The 20,324-nt window shown below is 39.1% G+C and overlaps 1 protein-coding gene across 1 annotated transcript in view; it reads left to right on the forward strand.

The window, feature by feature from the left end:
* AMPH (amphiphysin) overlaps positions 1 to 19,063 on the forward strand; it is a 46,610-nt gene extending 27,547 nt beyond the window's left edge. Inside the window, exons 14-20 of the mRNA XM_041408207.1 lie at positions 1,564 to 1,674; positions 5,297 to 5,305; positions 7,557 to 7,613; positions 12,370 to 12,507; positions 13,772 to 14,035; positions 16,372 to 16,473; positions 18,956 to 19,063. Coding sequence (XP_041264141.1) covers positions 1,564 to 1,674; positions 5,297 to 5,305; positions 7,557 to 7,613; positions 12,370 to 12,507; positions 13,772 to 14,035; positions 16,372 to 16,473; positions 18,956 to 19,063 — 789 coding nt within the window. The remainder of the gene's footprint in view (positions 1 to 1,563; positions 1,675 to 5,296; positions 5,306 to 7,556; positions 7,614 to 12,369; positions 12,508 to 13,771; positions 14,036 to 16,371; positions 16,474 to 18,955) is intronic.
* The last annotated feature ends 1,261 nt before the right edge of the window (positions 19,064 to 20,324 follow it).

The raw sequence follows: 20,324 nt of genomic DNA on the forward strand, positions 1-20,324 counted from the left end.
TCCAAAACTGCTGTAATTTTATCAACTCACCACCATATTAATGGTGGGCACAGTCTAATTCTAAGGAGTGAACAATCTTCTTGGAAGTGATCATACCAGCAGTTTCTTAACTCCTCTTACAGTCTTTGCGTAGCCTGGAAAAAGCAAGAGAATAACAGCATTGCTGACTGAGTGCTGTAGTTACTTAATAGCAGCAGGGTGATATTTAATGTTATTTAATGTGGTGTTTGTGCTCGTTATGGTTAATATTGTGAGAGTATTTTTACTCATAGCTGTAATGTAAGTCATCTGAAGTATGCTCTTCAACAAGTGACTTGAAGCACATCAATGTAGTCTGCTTTATGTTACTTGTGATTTTAAATCTGAAAGAATCTTCTAGCATTAAATGCCAGGAAACACATTACCTGGGATAAATCTACTTTATGTTTCTCATTTCAGTCCTATTTCTTCTTATGGAATTCTCTAGAGCTGTCATTAATGCAGTACACAGAGAAATTTTCGCCCAGTATTGTATAATATAGGAGCGAATGCTCCTTAATGCTGTGCCAGATCCTGAAGGTCTTGCATAGGCAGACTTCTCTGTAAGTCATTACAGAGATGTCGTCCCTCATTAAAAATCAGCCTGCTTAAGGAATATATGCAAAGAATTGAAAGGCTATGTTTGGTTTTTTTCCTGAAAAATACCAGGAGGAGAAGATCTTTAAGATGTTAAAGAATTTCATAGAAGCTGTCTCTTCTTCACAGAAGATACCAGATTCTAGCCAGCAACCTGTTATCAACTGCAAAGCAATTGCTTTTGAGCTTTATATTATGCTGAGCAATTTGTTCACAGAAAATTTATCTATTGGGGTTATGATAATCTGGTTGAGTCAGCCATCTTATATATCAAATATGCTGAGCATAGCTTGGAGTTCTCCCCTTGTTAGGTGCATGTATTTGCAGAGTAATGTCTCTATTGGAGATCACTCTTCTGCCGTGAGCTATTTTGCCACAAGACTGAACAAGTTACAGGGCTGGTGATATTTCATAGATCCTCTTGTTGGAAAACAAGCGGAGGCCAGAATTTAAAAGGGTGGAAATCCCAATGAGGGGTTGATAAATGAGTGCCTTGTAGGTGATTAAGTGCTCAAGAGAGAATGCATTTTAATAAGAAAACAGAGGTGGTTGCTAGAATTCATTGCTATTATTCAATCACTCATTGTTTGTACCATTGTGTACCAGGGTTGGTACACATGGGTGCCATTTTCAATTTCTGGCCTTGCCAGCAGTTTCTGGAGCATTTTTGAGCAAACTTGGTGCTTTCCCCCCACTTCCATTACCTCTCACTGTAACTCAGGAAGCTTTCCTTGTGAGGGAGGCATGTAGGACTGGCTCATTTTACATAGATAATATTGGTGATGAAAATGCCCTTTACATGCTGTCTTTTACTGGGGACAAAGCCTGGCAAGACTGAGCCTGAAGCAACACTGTGCCAGGCACAGTTCCCTTTCTCCCTCTTCCTCCCCAACATCATATGCTCCTCAACAATTTTTCCACTATCTACTTAAAAATCAATAACAAAAGACTGAGGCTGAAGAAACTCCACCTGGGGAACCTAAGGTTGAGGAAACCCCTGCTGCTGCTGCTGTTGTGGAAAAGGAGGCCATCCCTGCTGAGCCGGCAGAGCAGGCTGTGGTGAGTGATCGGTCCTCTATGCCACCTCCCAGGCCTCATCGGAGCCCTTTTTTTTTGTGGTGAATGTGCTTGCTGCATTTCAGTCATCCTTTCTACTGTCATCCTCCATGGCTGGTTTCTCTGCTGCCTACTGTGTCACAGCATGCCTCTCCAGCTTGTGCCCCTTTCAGCCCTAAAATGTCATTCGTCTTACAGTGGGCATCTTAGATTCAAATTTGGCTGAGTGGTTGTGGTTTCACAAGTTGTTTGATGCCAGATGAACTTCAGAATGGGAAAGAATTGATGCCATTTTTAAATGATGTTATTAGCAATTTTCTCATTTCATTTCAAGCACTAGGCTAATATACATCTTGTATGGTCCTTACTAGAGCAGGAAAATTCCATTAAAAAGTTATTGTAGTAGGTCTACAAGTCTCACAGTTTTAGAAGCCAATTGTGTGCCAAAGAGAGGACACTGAACACCAGCTGGGAGACTTTTTACAGGTCAGAATTCAGGAGATGAAGAAGAAATTACAGCTCTGCATGAGGAACAAAGCAAGGCATCCAATATCACTAAAATGAAGTAAATTAAGAGGTGGTCTGAGACAGTAGGCATGGAGTTTTTCTGCTGACTAGCATCCCTTTTTATACAGGTATCTCAGTGCATCTTCTTTTTATCCAACTGAAGTTCCTCTCCTACACGGGCTAGTGTCAGAACGTCTTGGTGGTGGATGATACTCACAGGCTAAGAAACCCTGGAGGAAAACTGCATCTGTTTTTGTAGTCTGACATCTGTCATGCTTTCCTGAAGACAGTAACATGTTCAGAGGCTCTGCTGAGTTGCTGGTAGAATATGAAGATTACTACTGAAAAACTGGATGGAAAAAAGGGGTTGTTTTGTGTGTCAGTTTCTCTGCCACAGAAGCTGGTGGAAGATACATAACTCTGTTCTTTGTCTATCAAGCATAGTTTGGTGTTACACATGTTCTTAGATGAGAAGGTTTAAGCTTGCTAAGCTGCACTTGGACTTGGGGAGACCCTGTGTGTCTTCTGCTGCTAAGCAGGGATGATGATACCCAAATAACCATAAAATTACATGGTTTTCAGTAAGCGTTTGATACACTGCCATATGGATATCAATATTAAGCTAATGTAGATGCAAATTAGCTGAAGAAAGTGGAAGTATCTGTACATGCACCTATAAATGTGGCAGCAGAGAACACGGATAGATGTCTAATTATCAGATATCAAGCTGCTGAGCTCTTCCTAACAAAGAAAAAATAATTTATTGCGTGAGGAAAGTTGGGCAGGACTAGATGGGCTGTTCTGCAGGACTTTGGGGGAAAGGGCAGATAATACCTGGCTCTGTCCAACCTTACCCATTCTCTGGGGATGCCTAGCAGCATTGGACCTATGGAGGGAAGCAGTCACAGTGTCTTTCCCAGAACTACATTTAGGTTTAGTTCTGATTGCACTTGCATGAATTTTGAGTATTTGTTTCATATTTTAATTCACTTTTGCTTGGTTCCATGGTTCACACTGGAGGAAGTTATTTCAGGATCATCCCCTTCTACTAACATAACTAGATGAAGAAAGCTTCATGGTTTGTGTAGACCAGCCTCTCCCCTTCTATGTGTTTTCAGTTCATAGTGTTAACTCTATAGGAAGGCAGAAAATGAAATTACTTATCTAAGGCACATTGTTTTGTCAGACTGTTGATAAAAATGCCTCATGTAAATGTGATGGTTTGGAATAAAGAAAGTGGGAGGGAAGGTGGAGAGAGAAGGAGTGGAAAATTGGTCATTGATCTGGAGCTCTTCTCTTCCCATGAGTGCATGGCAGGGAATAATGTGGAAGAACAGATATTAATGAAGCCAGAAAAGTGATTTTATTTTGAAAAAAAAAAATGTAAAAGAAGTTCCTCATTTTTGCAAAAGGAAACATTTTTGTCCTGCACTAAGACAAAGCAATACTCTGAAGCCTGTTGCACATCTTAAGCACTAATTAAACAGTCTCTGTCTGCAGTATCGTGCATTTGCTTGCTGGCTGGCATGACCTTTTCAGTTCATCCATTTTGCTCCTGAGGAGTTCTGGGTCTATGGTCTGTTGTCAGCTGCTCTGGCTGAATCACAGGTGTGCAGAGCTATTGGAAGAGAGGTAGAGATAAACAACGCAAGAGACAGACAATTTAAGAGCAATCCAAGAGGAGGAGCATAGGCATTAAATAGAAGTTAAACAGTTTTGATTAGGTTTGTTCTTGGTGTTTTGTTGCTAATTCAAAATCATGTTGTCATTATTAATTTGGGAAAAAAACCCAAAGTGTTGGTTTTAAAAATGCCTGAAATGGAGTGACTGCATTCGTTTCTGAAAGGCTTTTATTTTAGAGGGGGTTTTCCAAGAACCTTTTCTTTGCAAAGAAGGGTTTTGAAGATTAGGATTAATGACAAATATGTTCAAAGATAAGGAAAAGTACACTGAATTGCAAAAGATGAAAACATGTCATTTCCCAGCAGCACTTCTACATTCATTTGCTTTATGAGTGACAGTTTTCTTTAAAAGTAGAATTGTAAAATGTTAATTAGGAATCTTTTATTGAGTTTAATTGCTTCCAGTTTTGAGTGACAGCCAGTCCTCAGTTGAGTTTTTCTGTGGTAAGTTTGCAGTCACATCCGGTTAACCCAAAAAATTTATGTCATAGATCCTTCATTATAGGAACTTCACAGTAAATTTTCTGGTAGGGTGTTAATTTAAATTATGGATAGAATGGTCCAGGGGATAGGGTACTACTTGCCTGTCTGGACATTTTGGATTCAGTTACTTGCTGTTTCATAGTCTGCCTGATCAAGATTGGCAAAACTTCATTAGAAGAGCTCATCAAAATTGTTGCCTAGGATCTCTGCATATCTTTGTCTTGGTCCTTCAGATCTCCAGTGCCATAAAACAAATAACATTTTTATTAGTAGCCCTCAACATTTGATCCTTTCTGGGGAGGTGATGAAATGATAATTAAAGGGACAGAATGACCATGTGTGCCAACAGAAGAAAAGGTAATCATGGTAAACAGCTTATGCATGGAATTCTCCACACAGAAAGAGTTGTTTTTCTGTTTCTAAAGCATCCCCAAAGGCAGCTATAAATCCAAAGGATAGTCTGAAGGATATATTGCCTTAAGCACTGGCTTCTTTCTCTTTCAAATAATACTGCCCCTCTCACCACATCATTTTTTCACATTCAAGCAAAGATGTCATGAGGACATCATAATAAAGTGAATGCTTATGAAATGTTGCCATTTCCCTTTTTCTTTTCCTGCATGTGAGACATAGTGCTTGAAGATCATCTTTTCTACTTCCACTGCACTTAATAGTTTGGAAAAACTTCTCAGTGCTTCAGGTCTGATGCCTGCCTGGACTATAATGTTCTCCCACTTAAGCAGTCAGATGCTCAGCTAAATGCTGTGCTTTTCAGTGTACATAAGCATACATTAAGCTTTTTGTTGACAGAGTGAGTACAGCAGAGGCCTGGAAACAGCCTGCAACCAAGCATATCTAATTAAAGTTCAATCCCACTTTAGGTACCATTGGTGGTGCCCAAATGGTGGAATGTGCAGTTTGGGAGAGCAATACAATGGTTAGATACAGAAGAGCAGTCAGCTGTGCCTGGATTCTGAGCGTGAAGCTAAGTGCAGGTTAAAAAGTGGGAACATAAGGCCATTAAAAATATTTGGCTCTCTTTTACAGGGGAGAACTGATGTAGAATAGTTGAAGTCTCCAGAAGCAGATTTTTCTCTCTGGAACCAGGGTTTTAGTTTCCTAATGTTATTCCAGTCATCCTTTATACTAGGGTTTCATGCCCTAAAAGTGATACAGTTTATTGTGCCTCTCTTCTCAAACTCCATTATCCACAAAATCCCAACTTCCAGCTAATCAGAAAAGCAAAATGCTACTAAATTGACTAGTACACAATAGTCAAATTAGCTTCAGGAAAGTTCAATCTTCGGGAGATAAAAGAAGCTCTCCTTACTTTCACCTTTCCAACCAAATTTGTGGTTTTAGTTAATAAGAAAATAGTTACTGTTTAAAAACATGCATATGCATATATTAAATCATTCTGCAAAGAAACCCAAAGCTGGGCTGATGGGATTCTTACCAGAGAATATTGCCAGGGAATTACTAAGAAAATAAAAAAGGCCAACACGTTCCTGACTTTGAAGTGCAAGATTATACTAATTTCTGAAGGCAAATTGTAAATACAGCTGCTGGCAGAAATTTAGCACTTTTTAATAGTACAATTAGGGAAGTCATCTGTGTATTGACTTGCAGTGGGACATAATACTTTTATGGGCAACAGTTTGCTCTACCCTAGGAAAAAAAATATTTCTCTGGGTGGCTCTGTGCATTCATACATTACTAGAGTGTGAAATATTTATATTTTGCTGCTGATATTTGTTTTTTTCTATTTAAGACCCTCTACAGCCTCCTCAAACTTACTATAAAATTGAAGACCATATAGCGTAGGCTTGGCAACTTAAGAAAAAAAGGAATTAATAATTTTAAAAAGGTTATATAACACTGCAATTTTAACAGGGATAAGGCTGTAAGAGGTTTCTTTGCCAGCACTACTGTCAGCAGCTACCCTGTCCTGGCATCTGGGCATGTTTGGGGCTTATGACTGACTGCAAGCAATGCTAGGTTAGAGTAGAAAAAGGAGTGATATGAAGTTTGCATGTAACTCACCATTCTTTTTTAAAAAAAGAAATATACAACCATTTCAGCTGAAACTTCAAGGAATTTTGGCCTGACAGTTGTGTGTGAAGGCAAGTAGCTGGAACCTGAGTATGTGAGGTTTCCTGGCTTCTGACTGCCAAAGCAGACTCTCCAATATACCATGCCCCCAAGTATGCTTGCATAACTTCTCTTCACCCTTACAGCTGTGCAGAAAAATCTGACCTAGCTGTGTCAGAATTTATTAGCAAAATTGATTTCCATAATGGGGCTTTGACTTGGTTTTGCTTAGCAGAGTGTCTTTAGAAATAGCCGTGTCTGCAGAGAGTCAAACCTGAACAGCTAAAAAAGCCCTGCCAACTATTCCACACCAAAGCTGAATTTTAGTGGTTTTGACTGTTGACCTTTTGTAGAAAAGGACCTTTTGCTGGTAACAAGTAACAAGTACTATTTGGGAGGAGCTTGTTACTGGTCAGTGCATTCAATCGTTTGAACTCCTAAATGGGTGTCAGATTTGGAAAACCACTGATGTCTAATTTTTTTATGTCGGGCATCTGCTGCATGTACCACTGAATATGGACCCAAAGTAAGGCTAGTCTGGAAAAAAAAAAAAAAACAACCAAACAAAAAAAACCAACAACAACAAAAAAAGACCCAAAAAACCCTAACAAAATAAAACAAAAAAACCCCCAAACTTTGTGATCCACTTCTTTTGAACAGCACCTTTAAATGAGCTGCAGTCCAACATGAGTGGAAGTAGTAATTTATGAAGTTTACACAGAGGCCCTGGTGAATTACAGGAGCAGCAGTAGGTGATAATGGAAACAGTTTGAGTCCCTGGAGGGAGAAATTTGAGTTTGGTGGAAACTCCAAGGTTCCTTACTAAACAATTCTTCAAAGCTGGTGCTGTTTAGTAGTGTGTTTAGTAGTAAAACTCAAGTTGTCCTTAACAGTGGGATGATGATAACATATGTAAAGGGTTTGTTTTAGCACACAAATACTTCTATTTCAGATCATATGGGGCAGTACCTTTCTGCTCGATAGTATATACTAGCTCATTTAGCCATTCATTTCATTGCATCCCATACATGTCATGCTTCTATTAGATTGATTAATACCAATTTCTCTGCAGCTATTGCTTCAGCATGTGTAAGGTGATGATCATATTTCCTTTTTATACAGGAGAATGTCGAGGCAGGAGATAAGGAGACAACTGGAGTTGCTGAGAAGGAAAGCGAGGTACATATGAATAGACTCGAGTATGGTTGTGCTTTAATATTTTCAACCATGACAAAAAATTTGTCATTTGCCTGTCATCAATAGGCAGGCCAATACCATGCAATTGATACCTAGCTGTGGTATCTAAGTCTAACACTGCACAGATATAGCTACACCCATGGCATATATTCTAACATATCACCCACCTCTCATTCAATGCAGGATTTATCTTAGAAGCTGCCTGTTGCAGCAATATAGAGTGATAAATATTTCAGGGGAACAAACAAAGCAGCTCCATGGCTAAAGATAATCCTGTTTCTATTGACATTTGGAAATATGCTGTATAGATTCCCAGTAGCTTCTACAAATTTCTGTATATTTGTTTGCCTAGCCTTTCTGTGAATTTCCTTATTAAAAAAACCCTATGATTAATCATTAATTTTTCCTAGCACAATATGCCCTGAGCTAAAACAGATACTTGGAAATAATCATGTTATGAGTTGGTTTGCTAAAGCATAGTCTGGCATTATTAGATACAGTTAAAATCAAATTACAAAGCAAATTAAAAGCTCATACTTTAGGCTGTGCATATGTGGACTTGAATGATTGCATATTGCTTATATTTCTTTAGGGGTGATAAAAGTACTTACTCTGAATCCTTGTATACTACAGTGAAACTACATTGTGTTCAAACGTGCACAGAGGGCAGCACAAGAGGATTGGCTGCATATTAAAGTCAGGAATAGAAATAGGGACTGGGAAATAACTCCTAGTTATTAATCACTCAGGATTTGTATCTCAAGGTGCTAGCGACCTGCTCTTTTTTGTAGTTACTCATTTTGTTACCATGATATGTACAAAAAGGTAATTAACTGGTTTCAGAACATGCTAAGTTCAGCTGTCCAGGTTTAGGTTCATTGTCCTGCTGTAAAACTGCATTAGGTCTGATTGAGCCAAGGATATGTCTGTGGCTATAGGGCATACCAGTGTCACTTGGAAGTGTATTTGGGACTCACTGGTGCTGTATTCCTCACCAGCACTGCCACATCCACATGGAAGCCAGTGGAATTACATTGGGAGAAAGTGCAGAGTGGGAATGGTAGATCAAGCCCAGCTTGGTGTGGAGTCAGTGCAAGAGAGTGTTGTGTTCTTCCTCAGACATTGCCTTGTCACTCCCACCAAGTCTGGTTCAAGAAGAAGTATGCAAGAAATGCCTCACATTTGGGCTAGCAGCAAGGTTAAGTCTTTGAAATCTTCCCCCTTTATTCTAGTACTACTTCACTCTCTTATCTGAGAGTGATTTTGCCTGTGTTCTTTTTAAAACAGCTGTTTAAAACAGTATTACTGTATGCAGAAGAGCTGCCATAAGAGATTAAGTTATTTGCTAAGCCAGTATTTGACTGTTAATGGAGCGTGGTCCTTTCGATACTCTGTAATTTGCATAACAAATTATTCAGTACTACTTCAGAATTTTCCAAGACTTTGCAACTGATGAATTCCCTAAAGCTTGATGATTGGTCTCTCTTGACATTAGATAGCTTAGCTGTGATTATAACCGACTGTTATAAAAATTACCCATTCCTGTTCTAAATCCAGCCATGGAGCAAGAACTTCACCTCTGGAAGACGAGTGTATCTGAGGGAGCTCCTCTGGCAGACCCCAGCAACAGGCTTGGTACCCCTTGTCCTCTTCCTGGGCTCATTATTGCTACTGCTGAATCTGTGGCATTGTGTTGAGCTGACAGTAATGTTAATGAGAGTACAACTGTGTAGATAAGCTGCATCCTGACTAAAGAAAAATTCACATCTGTGCAATTAAAACAGTTGAGTGGTTCTATCACACCCCTCATTACACTGGATGATCCTTTCTTTTGCCCCTGTGTTGTGGTGCACTAGTCACCCCTGTGTGCTTGGTGTAATGGGACAGCTGTCCAAATGTCAATAATTTAAAAATTGGACAGCTAGAGATAGCTAATTTGGAGTACTGTTAGACTGCCAAAGAGATTTGTAGGATTGGTTTTCAGTGTGAAATAAGGTAATATAAGTAGCTGTATCTGCAAGAATGTGGTTCAACACAGCTTGTTATGAATTCAACCTCCTGCCCGTTTTTTTTCACTTCTGTACTAATCAGATATTTGAGGCTGGTAGTGAGGTTCATTCTGTGCTACCTCATATACCTTTTTATAAAAGCTTTTTAAAATCATCTAGCTTTTAATGGTTTTGTACTCTAAGACACAAGAAAAATTATTGTGATTGTGAACTGTGGTATACATTTAGTGACTCATGACTGCATTCTGTGAGAGTGTCACTCTTTCACTGTGGGGCTCATTTGTGAGCCGATTCAGTAAATTAGTATTCTCCTCCTTAGTAAAATAAAATGGTCTATAGAAATCCAATAAGCAGAAAAGAAGTTGTTGATCTTAATCAGAATAGACAGCAAGACCAGTTTCAGCATCATGCTTTAGAAATGCATGATGTCAAAGCAGTCTGAGGTACACTCTATTCCCACTCTTTCCTACTAGCCTCTTCCAGGATTTTAACATTCATCATTTATTTGTGTATCTTCTTGGATCAAGACTGCTAAAATTGGTAATACTATATGAGTGACAGACTTGCATGTCTTACAGGAGAAAAAGTCAACATCTGACCTTCACTGTTGATGTTATTTCCTCTTACAGTAGAGCATGCTTCAGCAGCAGCAGGTTCAATTTAAAGTTTTCCAGTGATTCCTGTACATCCATACAATATTTTCTGTTTTCATGGATTCCAGGAGGATTTATTTATCACATCAATTAATAGCAGCAAATAGGAGCAGTGGTGAATATTTAATGTTGCTAAAAAACAATGCCTGAACAGTGCCCTTGAACAGTTGCTGAGTTCAGGTAGTGAAGTTAGCTTCATCCACAGGGGAAAAATCAAACTGAGGAAATAAATAGCATCAAACTATTCACTGGAGGTCAGAGAAATTACTGCTAACTGTGGCTTGACATTAGTACCTCGAGTTTTCCTTCAGTGTTTTTTCTTTATCCTTAAGCCATCTGCTGTAAGGTAAAAATTCTGTCTTGAAGTTAATTAGTTTAAAACAATGAGTTTTGTCATTTACCTTCAGCAGTCCAAACCTTAAGATTAATCCATTGTAAGTATATACCCAATATGCTACTGTAAGCAGTATATGGCAATGCAAGTGTTAGGGGAATGCATGAATTACAATTGGTTTATGACAGTTTAAAAGGAGAGCACTGGGGAATGAGTTACCTCCTTTTATAGGTTCAACCAGTCCCTTTCCACCACTAAGGAACGAGTATGAGTAGATAGTTACAAGTGAAAAATAACAGTTTACTAATAAATGAAACAGCAACAGGCAAAAGCTAAAAATAAATAACTGCTAGATACAAAATAGCTAAATCTTATGATAGCTGAGATAGCGCCTGATGGGCGACTGCTTGGGAAAGACAAAGGGACAAGATGGCGTCCAGTCCCTCCCAGGAAGGCAGGAGCTCAGGGAGCAATTCCAGTGGTGAATGAAGACCCGACAGCCCCTCTGGGGTCAGTACCCTCCTCACAGCAGGAGACAGCAGGGCAGGCAGGTCCAGGCAAAGCAGTTGGGCCGGGGCCACTCACAGCTGATAACAGCCTGGGCCGGAGCCAGGGCTGCTCCACTACTGTTTGTGTGATTCCTTGACTGCAGATAGGCCCCTGTGGAATTCATCCCGAGGCAGCTTAAAGCCTCCAACTTCAGTCTCTCCAAGACAAGGAAGAAGACAAAATACAAAAAGAGAACCCAAAAAGGGAGAAGCCTCTGCTTAAGCAAAGACCAAGCAGCTAGCAAAGGAAAAACCACACAGCAAGAAGGAGACAACCTGCCTGCTAGAGCGGACAGTAACAATGCCCCAGATAGCGTCCTGCCCCAGTTTTTCCAGCTGCAGGGTCTTAAGAGACAGTAACAATTTGGGGAGCAGATAGATAGGGAATGCAATAATTTTTGAGTTACACACAACAACAAGTAAAAGTTTCTGCTGGATGAAGGATTAAACATTGATATAGTAGTAGGCAGGTACTTTTCTATGCACTTTTCATGAGTTGGAATAAATCATGCATTAACTTCTCAACACAGACTGATCAGAAATTATTCAGTCACAGCCAGACTGAATAGGCTTTTATGTATCTTTTTATGCTGACATAACTATAGATCTCTGTGGTTAATTTTTTTCTGATACTTACCCAGACAGAGAATATATTTACTTCTCCTGACATGACCTGGTTTGTAAGTCTCTCTGTTAGAAGGGAATGTGTAACTAAGATTACAAGATTTTTGATGCCAGGCAAGATCTGTGTTGAGGTAGGTGACTAGCTAGAGAAGGCTTGACGGCTCTTCCCAAGAACAGATTCCATTAGCAGGGTCCTGTGGGCCCTAGACAGTTTGCAAGCTCCTCCTCCTCTGCAGAAATCAGTGGTAAATTTATTCCACAATACCACTGGAAGACAAGGGAAGGAAAACAGCTTTGACAGTTACTCCACTCATAACACCTGAGGACTCTGCTAAATGTTGCCTGGTGAGGTTTCATAAATGTCTCTCTCCCACCTTTTAATCAGTTTTTTCTGAACAAGCTTGTCCCCAGCACTGCTCTTCTCCGTAAACCTTGAGTTCACCAGTGAACTCAAGACCATAGGTCAGCATCACACAGGGAGGTCACAGAGCAGAGGCTGGCCCATGTTCTCTCCAGCAAGTATCTGTAACTCGTAATATCCTGAAAGGTCCCCCCGTCTGTTGTTTTTAGGTGGTACCTTTTGGTGAGAGGACTGCGGCGTCAGAAGACAGTGCAGCGGTGGCAGCAGGAGCTGCCACCACTGAGCAGGAGGATGTTGCTGAAGGTGACAAACCTCAGGGAGAAGAAAAAGAGGCTGATATGTCTCAGGTAACTCATGTCAGTGCACAGGAGAGTGTGTTAGGGGAATCAGGACAGATTAAGCAGCCCGAGAGAGGCAAGGCTTCTGCAGCTCTGTGCCCCCAGGTTCAACCAGTAGCGAGAATGATGTTCTCCTGGGATGGCTCTAGGAAGGTCTCACACAGGGTATCCTTTCTTCTAAGTCCTTACTTTGGGTTGTGCCTGCCTTTGTGTCTCTGTACTCCCCTAGGCTGGTGGAGATGGGACTTGATGGCCCTCTCTTGGCATACTGTTTGGACTGTCCCCCACTTCTTGTCTCTCTGTGCTCCTCTGTAGAGATAACATTTATCACATAAAATGGCTGGGCTTTCTGGAGAAATAGATAGAGAAACAATTGGATTTTTCTCATATCCTGGCATCATGTCCTATCAAGAGCATTACTTTGTTTCCTGTAAGTCATGGTGATCAAGCCAGGTATCCATATCTGGCCTGCTGCCTTTTCCTCTGCAACCTCTAAGGAGCTGGCAAACACCTGCTAGAGCAGACCCTGTAGCTGGGCAGCCAGTTACCACCTGATTTCATTGCATATTCTATTTCATCTGTGCTCCAGGATAAGATGGTTTGGAAGAGGATCTATGAACATGGTTTTTTTTCAGGTTGGAAGCTACAAGAAGTTTTGTTAAATGTTTTTTTACTGGGATTCATGATTGGTCAGATACTACTTAGATTTTTTGCTTTCTCTGTTCCCAGTTACATTGTTTTAAATCAGGAGAGATCCCTTCAGTCAAAGAAATAGGTCATATTTCCTTCTTTCATCACCCTCTATCACTATTATCCTGCTGACTTCAATTTCCAAATAAAAACAGTACAGTGACTACTGGAACTACTGGCTTCACTCAAACCTGCTGAAATTAAAGAGTGGAGTGAAGGAAACAGGTCTAATAATTTCCAGGAATGCTGAAAATGAAGCCCAAGCTACCTATAAAGATTTTTTTATTATTTAGTGCAATAATGTGTATTTACATATTTTTATCATTTAGTGCAATAATGTGTATTTAGGTTTAGGAAGACTAAGGAGAGCAGTGATAACAGGTAGGGGATTATTCCTTGACATTCTTGCACAAATACTGTTTTCTGTCTTAAGAATTCATGGTACAGAAAAAAAGAAATTCTCATGCCCATATATGCCTTATGCAATAAACAAACAATTGTGTTTTCCTGCTTGAAATAAAGTATTAAATAGTTTTGTATTTCTTTTCTGTGGGGGGGTTGTTTTTTGGTTTTTTCCCCCCAGGAGAAGGTCAGCAGCATCCCTTCTGTAGTAATAGATCCAGCATCAAACAACGAGGGGGAGGGAGAACACGAAGTCATCATGAATGAGTCCAAAGATGCCACAACAGAGATGGGTGCTCAGGTCACTGACACTTCTCTCAGTGAAACTTCCCAATCTGGAAATGATCAGAAACCTGCTGAAGAAATCCAGGTTGTACTTTCTCAGGATCAGCCTGTTCCAGCAGAAGATGCAGCTTCAGCAATGCCACCTGGTTTTCTCTATAAGGTCTGCTTCTCTATTCTTCTTTTAGATATCCCTAGCTTCCTGTGGATGTGTCTTGTCTGCACAGGTAGCGCCATGATTTGTTGAGAGCAAAGGATACTTAGTTTATCAGCCACATGCACACACAATACATGCAACTACAAGTGTAATATTGTGTTGTTGCTTCATAAATAAAGTCTGAGAAGATACATTTTCTGTATGCTTGTTGCTGGCATTATCCTAATGTAGCTGTAAGATTCATTGAAGTACAAGAACACTTGAATCTCACCAAATGACTGCTGAAAATTAATATATGGAATAAAACTGCACTGCTACATAGGTCTTTCCTTAATCAGGAATATTGTTGATATATGCTAATTCTATATCTGATATGCTAACAATATATTTGATCTCTAATGTCCCTTGCAAAACCAAAACATTCTATGATTCTATGATCATTAAAAAAATTGCTTTTTTTCTGACCTGAAAATCTGTAGTGGAAGTACTGATTCTCTTGAAACCCATGGCTACAAATAATAGTAATGAAGCCAAAATGTCATTCAGTAACTTTAGTAATAATATAAACTATTAGGGTAATCAAACAGAAAAAAATAATGAGGCATAAGAGAAGTTCTTTCCTTGGCTGGCAAAACCCCCAGGGTTTCCTGGTTCACAAGGTTCTTTGAAAATACTTTTCATTTAGAATCACTGAGCAGCAGAAAAGCTCCTTGAGGATGGATGAACTTTACATGCTTCCTACTATAATTTGCATAGTTCAGACTAATTAGTCCCATAGCACTCTCTAAGTATGCCATTCTTTTTGGTCTATTCTCATTGCTCAATATTTTCTGCAAACTTTGTGGATAACAGTAGGGTAAAGGTAAACACTATCATGCAACTCAAACATGCTGACATAGTTAATCTTTTGCTTTTCATCCCACTCCCTAGGGTCAGACATAGAGAAGAAGAAGCAGAACATATGCTTTAAGTCTGGTTCCCAATGCCATTGTCTTTCATAATTGCAGAGTTATTGTGAAGCTGTCTGTGCGCTGAGAAAATTAGACTAGCTATCTTTTGAGGAGATAAAACCATTTACTTAAAATGGTCTGTTTACAATGACATGCTGATCCTGCCAATGTTTGAATGCTTACCCCTTTGAAAGGCAGATATTTTTGGCATACCCATCTGCTGGTAAGTGGGAGTTCCTTCCAAGGCAATCATCAGGTAGGGTTCCCATTACTCACCTCTTTGATCATCTATTGCAATAGTACTATATATCTGACTCAAATTTTTATAGATATTCACAAGAAGAGTAATACAACAATGGCCACAACAAGAGAATGAGAGAATATAAAGCTCCTGAAAATATTTCTCAATTTTATTTGTAAAATCCTGCCACCCCTCTCGCAGATCTTGTAATGATAATGGGAAATGGAAGGAAGTTCCTTACATGGGAAAATGACAGTGGCAGGCCTTGTCCAAGAAGCAGGGCTTGTGGAATGTTGCATTATCATCTGTCCTTGAGATCTTGTAATCTTGGGGAAGGATCTTAAGTTTCTTCTGATAGTCTCAGGAATGGAAACTATCCTTAGGTTGTCACTGCTTCTGAGGAAATGCATAAAAAACTGACATGAATCAATGCTTTTATTATCAACTTATGCCAGATCAAAGGAGGTGGTTCTGTTATTGTGTGATCCCACCTGGAGTGCTGCATACAGTTCTGGTGTCCCCAGCATAAGAAGGACATGGAATTGTTGGAACAAATCCAGCGGAGGAGCAAGGTTAATAAGAGGACTGGAACAGAGCCACCTTGAACACAGGCTGGGAAAATTTGTGCTGTTCAGCCTGGAGAAGAGAAGGTTGCATGCATTCCTCATGGCAACCTTCTAGTATCTGAAGGGGACCTATAGGGAAGTTGGAGAGGGACTTTTCATTAGGAAACTGTAGTTCCTTGTAGGACAAGGAGGAATGGGTACAAATTGAAAGAGGGAAAATTTGGATTAGATATTAGGAAGAAATTTTTACTGGGAGGGTGGTGAGACCATGGAACAGACTGCCCAGGAAGGTTGTGGATGCCCCAGCCCTGGCAGTGTTCAAAGCCAGGTTGGATAAGGCCTTGAACAACCTGGTGTAGGGGAAAGTATCTCTGCCCATGGCAGGGGAGGTTGGGACTAGATGATCGTTAAGGTCCATTAAACCTGTTAGCATTCCATGATTCTATGATAATTTGAATGTACTTGTCTATAGCCATATGTTTGCATAAAGACAAATTTTTTTTTCAGTCTCAATTTAACAGGTAATTTTGTTGAAAAAATGTCTTCATTTCAATCACATCTGTATGTGTGGTGTTTTTTCTTTAGGCTGAAGTTCTACATGATTTTGAGGCAGCTAACAGTGATGAACTTAATTTAAAGCGAGGAGATATTGTGCTAGTGATTCCTTCTGAGACCACAGCTGATCAGGTGAAAACGTGGTTCTTGCTTTTGCTGATATTTTTCTTTGCCTCAACTTTTTTTGTTACAGGTTATATTTAATGGGAATGTGTATTCAAAATTATGTTACTGTAAGAAAACACAAAGATTTTACTTAAGCCTTTGTATGTAGTTTGATTTGAGACTAAATGGCACAGTTGACTATATCTGAAGTCACAGATACATGTTATTAGCAGGATCTGACCTCTGCATATTTTTAGGGCTTTTCTGTGCTACATTGTATTTTATACTGACATACAGGTACACAAAGATTTCAGACAGAGGATACCTACAAACTCTGTTCTATATCATCTTGTCAACATTCCAGTAGAATTTATTACATGGTCCCTAAATGTTCAGTTTTTATGTGTGATTTGTAGAAATAATGGAAATTCACCCACAGAGAGCACTGAGAATGCACACAAATTGTGGTGTCCTATAGCCTAAAGGTATAGACATGCTGCTCTGTGTTAGGTGCATCTGATAAAGATAACTTTGCCCCTCGGAAGCCTGAATCTGAATTAAACAATACTTTAATTTAATTTAAGGCGTCTAATTTAGTTCTAACATTGCATTTCAGGTGAATTTTTAAACAATTGTATTTCATATGTTAAACTGATTTGCAGTGATGTATGTTGATTTTGGCTGCTGCTTCAAAAGAGAAGACTGTACTGTACACTATTAGCACCAGCCACCCCATGGGCATCTGTTAGTGCCTGTAGTGTTGGTAAGAAGTCTCCCAGTTGATTTGGGGGTTGAGAAGCGGGGGACTGGATCCTGCCTGATCAGGTAGCCAAGAGCACTGCTCTGAAAGAAGAATATATCTTAAAACAGGCCTAAATACTATTGCTCTAAGCATATATGAGCCCTGAGAACTGTGTTTGAAATTGTTTTGCTGGTTGATGGTGTTTGAAGTTAGGTAATTATCGGTCCTCTCAGCTGTGCTTTCTTTAATTCAAGATGTGAATTCTTGGCTTTTGTGAGTGGGTTTTTTTTACTTATTTCAGAACAAAATATTTACACTACATCAGGTACAGAACTCTTTCTATTGGAATGAAGTCTATTATCCCTACTCAGATTATGCTGTCTTACCTCATGGGCAGTTCAATTGATTTCACTGTTAGTATTTGCAGAATAGGATACTACTGTAAGAATAGCAAAATATGCTCTCTGACTTTAGTCTGTTTTTTGCTAGGATATTAGATATTAAATACATGATAATGCTTGGTGAATCCATGAAATGTAAATCTGGTGTGCACTGAAATTCCCATTAGCATTAATTGAAGTAAATTGTGTGCAGTGATGGAGAAAATAAACCTTTATGTATTCATGTTTCTGAAGCCATTCTTTTCATATATTTATTGTGCGTTACATATTTCCCCTTCATGTTTAACATCACCATAAAGCTCAATACTTTTGTCTTTTGCCAGGTACTTTGTTGATTTTTATAAAGGCTCATTTTTGTTATTCTTTATTCTCCTTCAGAAATTACCTGTCTAAAGCCATAATTCCAATACATCTGGTAGCATCAACACCCATTTGAAGCAAACCAGTCCCACCCAGTGGCTTTTTCCGTTAGACTTGTGTTGAAGTTATTGTCCAGTAAAACTGTGTATTCCTTTCTACAGTCTATACTGCCTGTGCTAAAGAGCTGCAGTTCCTCTGTCTCTTAGATATTCCACATGCCTCACTTAAACTTACCCAGTCAATGTCACAGATAAGCTGGATCTGCTGTAATGATGCTTATTTGCAGGCAGAGAGCCCCCACCAGCACACACAGCCACCCCACAATCATGATTTGATGATGTATGTGATGATCTGTTCAAGCTGTTCTATCTGCATACGTACTATCTGTACAATAATAATATGACAGCATTAGACGTTCTGTTTGCCATGGCTTTGCTTCAGTTCCTTTTCTTTAAAGGAAAAAGGTACAGAGTTTCTTAGTGAGATGAGAGTAGATCGGTCATTTTTAAAAATACCAAATTATTTTATTCTAGGTAGAATTTATCACACTTGAGAGAATCCAGTACTTTCCAATAAGAAATCTCTCTTTTGTTTGCTTGGACAGCTGGTGATTTGTTGATATTTTGCTTGTCAAGTCCTGGTTTAGGTTTCCAGGAGCTTTTTGAAAAATAATTACATTTTTTCTAGAGATAGTAATTCCTGAGACAGCAAGAACTGTTCCTTCTTCTGAGTGTTGATACATGAATGAGAGAAAAAAATTAGGATTCAGAACTATTCTTCCCCCACTTAGATGGGCTGAAGGCTGTATCATGCGCTTGCAGTCACTTGGTCTCACAAAATTAGTAGTCTGGTAGAACGGAGAAAATGGTCTGTGCAAAATTAGAGTTAGATTTTTAACCAAAACACCAAATCCTTTAGCCATGTTATTCTGAAACATCTTCAGGTCTGAAGCTCATAGTGAGGAATGGGAGACCTGAAATTTAAGAGACTGTCTTTTTCTTTGCAGGAGGCTGGCTGGTTGACTGGCATTAAGGAATCCGAGTGGCTACAGTACAGAGATGCAAATAGTTATAAAGGACTTTTCCCAGAGAACTTCACACGCCATCTGGAGTAGTTCTCCCAGGCAGACAAATGTAGTATGAAGCTCAGTCAGTAGGTTTTTAACCTCTTTGAAACACAGGAGCCCACCTTTTTGTTGTTTAAGCTGTTAATGGTTTACACACTGATGCAAGACAAAGCTAGTTGAAACATATCAAATGAGCATGAATGCAAACAGTTAAGGTGTAATTTCTGAAGCAGTACATGGGGAAAAAAAATCAGACAAAAATGAAATGTCCTTATTTGTTCACAGGTATGTGGCAACAGGTTTGTTTGTGCTTCGTCAGAGCTATGGTGATCCTGTATTTGATCCTTTCCCAAGAAATCTGAAATTAGCTTCCTCAATACCAAAACCATAACTTCTCTGCACTAAGTGTATTGTATTCCATTGTACTGCAGAAGATTTAATTAATTATCCTGTAGTTATAAGGTCAAACTATTACAAGTTCCGTGTGTTAAAAAGATAGTTAACTACTGCAACGTTTTTCAGTGTTATTTTTGGACATGCATAATATATATACACAAGAGCTTATATGTGTATATATAAGTGCATATGGCTATATGCATTTTCACAACTTCATTGTAGCTCTTTGGCTGTGTAGTATCATCCAGTATATGCATTGCTTTTTCATTGTCTGGCATTACAGGAAACAGTTTTGTTCAAAGCAAAATTAACTATTCCATTGCCAAAACACGATACAATATCTGTGTTTGTAATATGATATTTTCATTCTTAAGTGATGAATAACATCATGTTCAAAGCCGCTAACCTTTGAGAAGGCATGGCTCGGTTTCCTCTTCCAGCTGCAGTAGTTACAATGAGATAACCTGGAGGGGGGAGTTGTTATGATGCTAATCTATACTTTTTTATTTAATTGGCTGAATACATTTTCAAAAAGAAACAGAACTAATCTCTGAGAATCAATAAACACAATATATTTTCACTATATGTATTTATGCAGCATACCTTCACAGAACCTTTTAAAGTAAGATATATATCCTGTATCAAAAAGTCATCTGTAACTTATGTTTTCCAGTGCTGTGTCATTAAAAATAAACCTTTGGTCCAAAGAAGCTGTTTCTTCTGTGGTGCTTTTGAAGTTTTGTAAGAAGTTCATATAATTTGTACATTATATTTTATAATTTCAACTTAATTTAATATATTTTTTTCCAAAGGAATATAGCATAACAGGTGCAACCTCTAAATGCTTGTTCTCAACCTAAGTTGTGGCTAGAGTTCCAAAAGGTCTGAACCCCAGCTCAGCATGTCTCTCTGC

The sequence above is a fragment of the Onychostruthus taczanowskii genome, unplaced genomic scaffold, assembly GCF_017590055.1.
Source record: "Onychostruthus taczanowskii isolate IOZ18803 unplaced genomic scaffold, ASM1759005v1 scaffold291, whole genome shotgun sequence".
Lineage (NCBI taxonomy): Eukaryota > Metazoa > Chordata > Aves > Passeriformes > Passeridae > Onychostruthus > Onychostruthus taczanowskii.